Consider the following 7,500-nt stretch of genomic DNA (forward strand, 5'->3'; position numbering starts at 1 on the left):
AAATTTGTAAAATTATGTCACCTATGAATTTGTTTTAACATTTTCTCCACAGTTTTTATTTTTTTCTAAAACACACTGAATATGTTTGAATTAAAAGCAGTAACTGCAATAATTTTATAGAAAAGACATTCCAGTCTCTAATGAACTTAAAGGCCTATTCTAAAACACATTCACGGAAAGACAAAAATTCAATAACCTTAAGTTTTCTACCTATATTAATATAGTAAAAACATAACCAAGGGAAGAGACATTTACAAAGGTTTCTGAATGTTTATTTATCAAATTATTACATATCTTCCTGTAGACACTTCCTGAAGTGTCTTTTGTAGACACCTACTATACCCATTGTGTTAAATCACTTCTGGAAGGCACTCCACAAACATGCAATACCTGAGCAGAGTTTCTAGGTTATCAGAAGGACACAACTTTTTGTATTTAGTCTTGTTGATAGTTTATATCAACAAACTGTGTAGGACCAAGTAAACTTCAGACTCAGGTTATAAACATACCTTACAGATTTATCATAAAATGCCTCCATGATTTGACTCTGTTTTCTTTTTAAGATCGAATCAGAGCTTTGAAGAAAAAGTTACTTCTTTACATTTCCCTTCAGAACACATTGCCCTTTAGTACTAAACTGCAATGTCCACTTTCAGTTGTTAATTTCACCTGCTTTTATAAACGTCATCTACTCTCTTCTTACACAAAATAGAATTTGGCTATTAATTCTTAGGACTCCTACGGAGGGGAGTCAATAGGAATATGATAGCACCCCAGTGGTATGATGTTTCTTGTAAATAGATTAAAGGCAGAGCAGGGTTGTTCTGAAAACCGCATTAATTTAAGGTAACTTGTAAAATAGGCTAATCCTGGGACTTTGGTAGACATTTAACTCTTATGATGGTTAAAAAATACTGTAAAACAAGATAAAAATTATCTTCCTAATGATGACTGTCTGTGAAAAGGGACACAACTCCAACAAAATACGGAACCTATTCAAAGTGCTATGTCTAGTTCTTTTAAAAGATTGTTCTTGAAAACAATGCCTAAAGGTTAAAACATTATTCAGCTCATATACTCTAAGATAACTTTCTAAATACTGTTGTTATTTAAAATAACAATTCTATTAAATTTGACTGCCATGTGGGTATTTGCTTTAACTTTCGAGATGCATTCTGTCTCACACATTAAAACTGTGAACGATGTATCACTTAATTTGAAACATTTTTCAATAATAATCATTATATTTTCATTTTAATGATTTTTTAAGCATTTGGTCTGAATGGAATCCAGAATTTTCAAGAAATAACTTTTATTGTAAGGCAAATCACACATAATCTTGTTCAAAACAGGTATATTCATTCTGACCTAACGAAGTATAGGCTTTGATAGCTTTCTGTTTTCTGTCCCTATTTCCACAGACCTGAATCAGTGAAGAATGGAGTGGCTATTCTTTGGTTGAAAAGAATATGTCATTGACAAACAAAATTGGGAAAAATGAACCGATCACAGAAAAAGAATAATGGGCTACTTAAAAGTGTACCTTTACTGGGCAGTTGTTGACTTCTCTAGATTTAAATAAGAACAGCATTTTATGAGCCACTAGCAAAAAAACCAAAAAGCAAAAAACACAAAACACAAAAAGTGCCCTTTAACGTGTTCAAAAGATGTATATTCAAAACATCATGGAATGAGCTTTCAAGAAAAGCAACATAAACAATCACAGTGTTTAGACGGTTCACAATCTCTCAGCACATTTCAACTAATTAACAGCTAATATTTGCAGCTATCACAGGCAAGCATCTGTGTTATGAAAAGTCCTTGTGGTCCTTTTCACCTTAGCTTAGACTTGGAAGAAATTCATTGTATAAGCAAGTATCAAGTAATGTGGCCCTCTGGTGGAAAACGAAGTATCATGTTCTGCAGCACAATGTTCGACAGTAAACTAGAAGCTATCCGGTATTTGTTACAAAGCTTTACAGATCCTCCCGAAAATCACCCTGTGAACTTAATTAATAGCTTGACACCTGAAGGGCACTCTGGCGCCGGCATGACGTAACGAAGATGAAAAATCCCATCTTTCCTGAGACTTCGCTCAGGTTCCAAATAACAACAAATTCTCAGCGTCCCTCCGCTGCACACAACATGCTCAATTTGCTACGAATACATCTCTCACCCTGAAGCAAACAGGCTGATGGGGCTTAAGGAATCACCGAAGAAAACAAAACTTACCTGCTGTTGTTGCAGGTGCAGCAGTTCTACGGGGCTAACATCTGAGCTGGTGTCACCACTTGATCTTCCATCTCTGCTGCCAGCATCTAATTGGCTGCTTAGAGCGCTCATTCCATTTTGATTCATTGAACTGTTGCTTATTGTCTCTGTCGCAGATTCCTGCATCATGACTTAATACCTAAAAGTGATTAAGAAGTATCAATTAACACACGTTACACCTTCACACTTCCATTATCAAGATGTCCCTCTCTGCCAATTACAGAGACAGCATCTTTAGAAGGGGGGGGGGGAACCCGCCTTGAACAGTCATTTACCAAGAAAAGCAATACAAATTCAGCTTTCGTCCAGATACTAATCACTGAAATTATGGTTTCTATAAGCAATTTTTGTGTGGTTACATTTAACAGCCAAAGTAACATACCATGCATAGAGCATGGTCAATAGCATTTATGAACGACCACATTTTAAAGTCTACCTATAAAACCAGCTTAAATGAAGGCACGATTGCACACTCTGTTCTATGTTTCCTATTATCTACCTTTGACAACCATGGATGACTATACAGCCTTATTTTAAATATTCACTATCTTGATTCTGTCAGAATTTTACAGCACATCTTATGCAAAGCTGTTGTTTAATGATGCACAGCTAATCATACAAAATTAAAATTTTGTAAGGGTGTTACAAATCATATGGTATCAACCAATGATAAATAGTATAATGGGTTTCTTTTTTTTTGTGACTAAATAAAATTTTGCCTTGGAGGCATTTTAAGAAAAAGCTCCTGCTGCAAACACGTCAGATATTGCCTATTTTTTTAATCAAACAGCTCATATTCATTTATTTTTCTGACATTTAAAACATTTAATACTGTCCTTCCTGGGAAGTAATTAAGCTTATGCATGAGCAGCAATCAAACTGTTCACTTGAAGATGACTTAAAACTCAATTTTAACATAGGCAAATAAATGAAAGTATATATAAAATTAATTTTCCAGGCATGTATTAGATATGAAAGCTGGAAATAAAATCTATCAAGAATATCACTAATGATTGTGCTAAAAACAGCATAAATTATGCATATTACCTTCTCTACAGTAATAAATGTTTTATCATTTTCACTGCATAAATATACTGTACTTTCAGGATAGCAATGAGATGCCCTGCCAAGATCAGTGGAAATCCTTGCAGTAAATAAAGAACCAATGTGCTCTTACAAACCAGAATTTCACAGTACATCTTGAATCTGTGGTTTAGAAAGATCAGTTTTGGCTCTCAGAGATATCTGAATCCTATCCTATAACCTAACAGCTGCACTTCTCTGTTTTACTTCTACGGACAGGATTTCAGAAACAACCTGGCTGTGCTGTGACTTAAATAGTAATGCTAGACAGACAGGGGACTTAGCCTAAAGTAAAGAAGGACGTTAAACTTATCACTCAATCTAATTTTTTGTAACTAGGCGATTTCCCTGTTTTAAGCTTGGTCATATTTTAAGACTTTTGTCCATTAAACAATTTTAATGCATTTACTACAGAGCAAATGTAAGCTTAATGTCTTTTCGTGGCATGGAGAAACCCTCTTCCCCAGATTCTTACAAAATGTGATTATGGACACACACACACACACACACACACACATAGACACACACATACACAGAAAGATACACACATACAAACACAGATACATTTCCAATAGAGTTTTTTGCATACTAATATTATAGTTATTAAAAATTAATGGTTATAATTTAATCGCTTTAACAGGTATTTTCATCAAAGCCTAAATTATTAGATTATTTCTAGGACTCTAAAAAGTCAATTAAAAAAAGACAGACCTGCTGATTTCTAAAAGACCACCAGTAGCTGGGCTAGCAAAGCAAGTTAGTATAACAAAAAACTACATATACAACTTAAAGCTGTTCTGATAAAAAAAGTAAAACAACAACAACAACAAATCTCTCATAATCACAAAGGAAACAACTGCTATAACTACAGTAAACAACTTTTGAACCAAATGTGCTAATGAATAAATAGGTTTTGTTAAATAACCTTATTGAACATTAACAAAGAAAAATCATACAAATGAAAACTGATACACAGTGATGGATTTTATAGGGAAAGGAAAACAAAGCTAATACTCTTTTCTGAGATTAGGCAGCTAATAAGTATTCAAATTAGGCATAAATTTTACATGCACAATGTTTAAAATATTCAGAGAAAAGGTCTGATTGCCTTTACTACTTATATGAAAATTATAATTTGGGTCCTCTGCAACTATAGAAACAGACAGATATAACTTCTTCTATATATTGCATTCAAATTTTATTTCTGACAATAGATCTTGAGTATATGTGTATGTATATGTTTTTACTTCATCATCCAAATTTATTTGAAAGACATCTCTGGGTGGAGTTTGCAACACAAAGAATACAAATTTTAAAAAACTGTATTTTAAGTATAGCAGACAAATGCAGTATTTAATATTAACCTTTCTGTAGTTAATGTCAGAACTAATTGGATGAATTAAAGAATTCTGCATATATTATTGTATTGTAATCAAGGCCACCAAATAATTAAGAATTATCAACAAGCAGAGTCATGGGTCTAAATCTTTATTACAATTATAAAGAAAGCCCACATAACTTCCAATTCCTATTATCCAGAGGATTTTATTTTACCTTGTGGAATTTTTGACTTTATAAAACCCTAGAGTATAAACTGTGATTCACATTTTTGGTTCAATCATCTAAGAGGTAGTAAAATCACGCTTAAGAAAAAACAATAACAGTGACAGCACTTTTTTCTCTACAGAACAAAAGCATCTGACCCAACATTAATAGGCAAAAAGAAGGGCAATTGTGTAATCAGAGGATTCTAATGTACATATCACCTAAAGAAGACAGCTGGGAGCATGTCCACTATAAAGGAGATCTGTCTTCAAGGATAATGAAGATGCTTTCCAGGATTCACTGAGTTTCTCCTAGTGATATCTCCACACCTATTTCCTACTAGAGAAATTATGTCAGGCACAATGTGAGGTGCTGTTTATCTTTTAAAGTATATTTTAAATAATTACAAATTCAGCATATTCTTTCAAAGTGGATGTACTTATGATCCCAAACACATCAAACTAAATTATTCATTCTTCTCAATCCTACCACAAACACTTTACAAAAATCAGTGAAAATAAATTCTGGATCATTAAAGGGAAAGGTGAAATTAGGAGTCGCTGTCTTAATGTTTGTCTGAACTGTTAGTTAAACCTTTAAATCTTTCATCATACACAACTTTTCAGCCACATCAGAAAATAACTCTTCAGATCTTGCACTCCAATGATACAATTCTACTTTTCTCCCTTGCATTAAGTTTTCCTTTCCTTCCTTTTTCTTTCTTCTTCTTCTTCTTCTTTTTTTTTTTTTTAAGCAAGTCACTGTACAGATACTTATTCTCTACACCACTTCCCTTTTGAAACATTAAACTGACACTGGAACTGACTGCACAAGATTGCATTTTCTCTTCCTAAACAACTTGAATTGAAAGGTTACTTAGTGTAACAATATTTACTTGCAGAATTGTGTTGTTACCAAGGGTATAATGGATGGTGGCTATGCAGGTTTACGCAAGAATGAGTGAAGCATGAGGCATTAGCCATGTGTTTGACATGTTTCAAATTGCTATAATCCAGCATTAAACACACCCAGCAATTCATGCCATTTCTTGCAGCCATAATCTTGAATAAAGCGTGCACAACCACTTATTATATAAATTAGTATATGACTCCCTGTTATAGTCACAACAGTGCTTTTGTGTTTATTTTGCATCAAGATGTAGTCTTTTATTTGTACAAATAGCAGGATATAAAGACATAGCTCAATTAGACCTCCTTACTTTATGATAGGGTAGTACTGAATGCTAGACTTGTTGGTTTTATTTTTTCCTTTTAGAGTTATAGGTTCCATTGGTATAAAACTGTACCATGTGAGATAGACATTTGCCAGAGTGATAACAGAAACTTGCATATATCCTATTCCGTATTCACCATGATGTTCAAAAGTCTGATACTTGACCTGGGCCAGTACAGTTAACTGTGTTAACCACCACCAGGGACACTATTGGTCCTTGTTGCTTACTCAACTTCTTTTCTCTCAGGATCTCTCTCTCTCTCTCTCTCTCTCTCTCTCTCTCTGTCTCTCTCTCTCTCTCACTGTATCTCTCTCACTCATCTTTCCTACCTCTTTCCTTTCCTTCTTCTCTTCCATCCCCTAACCCCTGTGTGTGTATGTATGTGTGTAAATAGATAGATGTGGATACACTGATCAATCAAACTAGGTATGCCGAGGATGGTAAGAAGGGAAAAATAACCTCTACCACCCCCACGATCCCCCATCCACATAAGTGGATGCTCCGTCTTACAATCTTGGTGCCTTAGTATTAAATCTTTTTTTTTTTTTTGTCATCTGACCGTTTAATTAAAGCAAATAGATGGAGAAAATGACTTCCTGAGAGACTGAGAATAAATAATAGTCTATATAAAAAGTTTTAACTGTTTTATGTGAACTTTTCTTAAAATTATTTATAGTGACATCAAAGAACCTTTCATGTCCAGTATTTTCCAGTGTCTAATTTATCAACCAAATATGTACATAGAATCCAAAAGATTTTGAATATGACAAAGAAAGAAAAGAATGAAATAAAAAAGTTATGTATTCTTAAATAACTCAGTCACTTTTAAATTATCAATATTAAATATTCTTAAATATTTCTATGCAAATTCACACAAGAAAGTGTTCAATATGAGGAAAACCTACACAGGCAACAAGAAACCACATACATTTACCTCAAAATATCAGTTAAATTCTTATTTTGAAAACTTGACTGAATTACAAAACTTTTGAAGGAAACTAGCATTTAAATAATGAAAACTTCTGTGCTCTAGTGGAATTAATTCATCATGGACACCATGCACTGTGCATTTGAAATCTAGTACTGCTTTGCTAAAAGCCTTTAATGCTAAGATTGCCTAATAAATCAAAATGCCAAATATGAAGGACATAGTTGAATGTGTAAGAACAAAAATTGAACAAGCGCATGGATATTTTTAATTTTAAACAACTGAAACAGAATGTCTTTTAAAACACGATTTGGAAAAGGATATCTGCTGTTAAAGCAAGTGATATGATCTTTATTATAACAAGTGATATGGTTGTAAGTAAATGAAAATTAAGTTGTTTACAAAGTACCCACCACTGCTCTCCACTTGTTTAAACAAA

General features: G+C 33.4%; 1 protein-coding gene across 15 annotated transcripts in view; it reads right to left on the bottom strand.

Annotated features, from left to right (window-relative positions):
* FOXP2 (forkhead box P2) overlaps positions 1-7,500 on the bottom strand; it is a 544,701-nt gene that overhangs the window by 246,258 nt on the left and 290,943 nt on the right. For all 15 annotated transcript variants that reach the window (XM_032305207.1, XM_032305212.1, XM_032305203.1 and 12 more), the window contains one exon: positions 2,233-2,410. In XM_032305207.1, coding sequence (XP_032161098.1) covers positions 2,233-2,400 — 168 coding nt within the window. In that variant the 5' untranslated portion in view covers positions 2,401-2,410. The remainder of the gene's footprint in view (positions 1-2,232; positions 2,411-7,500) is intronic.

The sequence above is a fragment of the Mustela erminea genome, chromosome 11 (genome assembly GCF_009829155.1).
Source record: "Mustela erminea isolate mMusErm1 chromosome 11, mMusErm1.Pri, whole genome shotgun sequence".
NCBI lineage: Eukaryota > Metazoa > Chordata > Mammalia > Carnivora > Mustelidae > Mustela > Mustela erminea.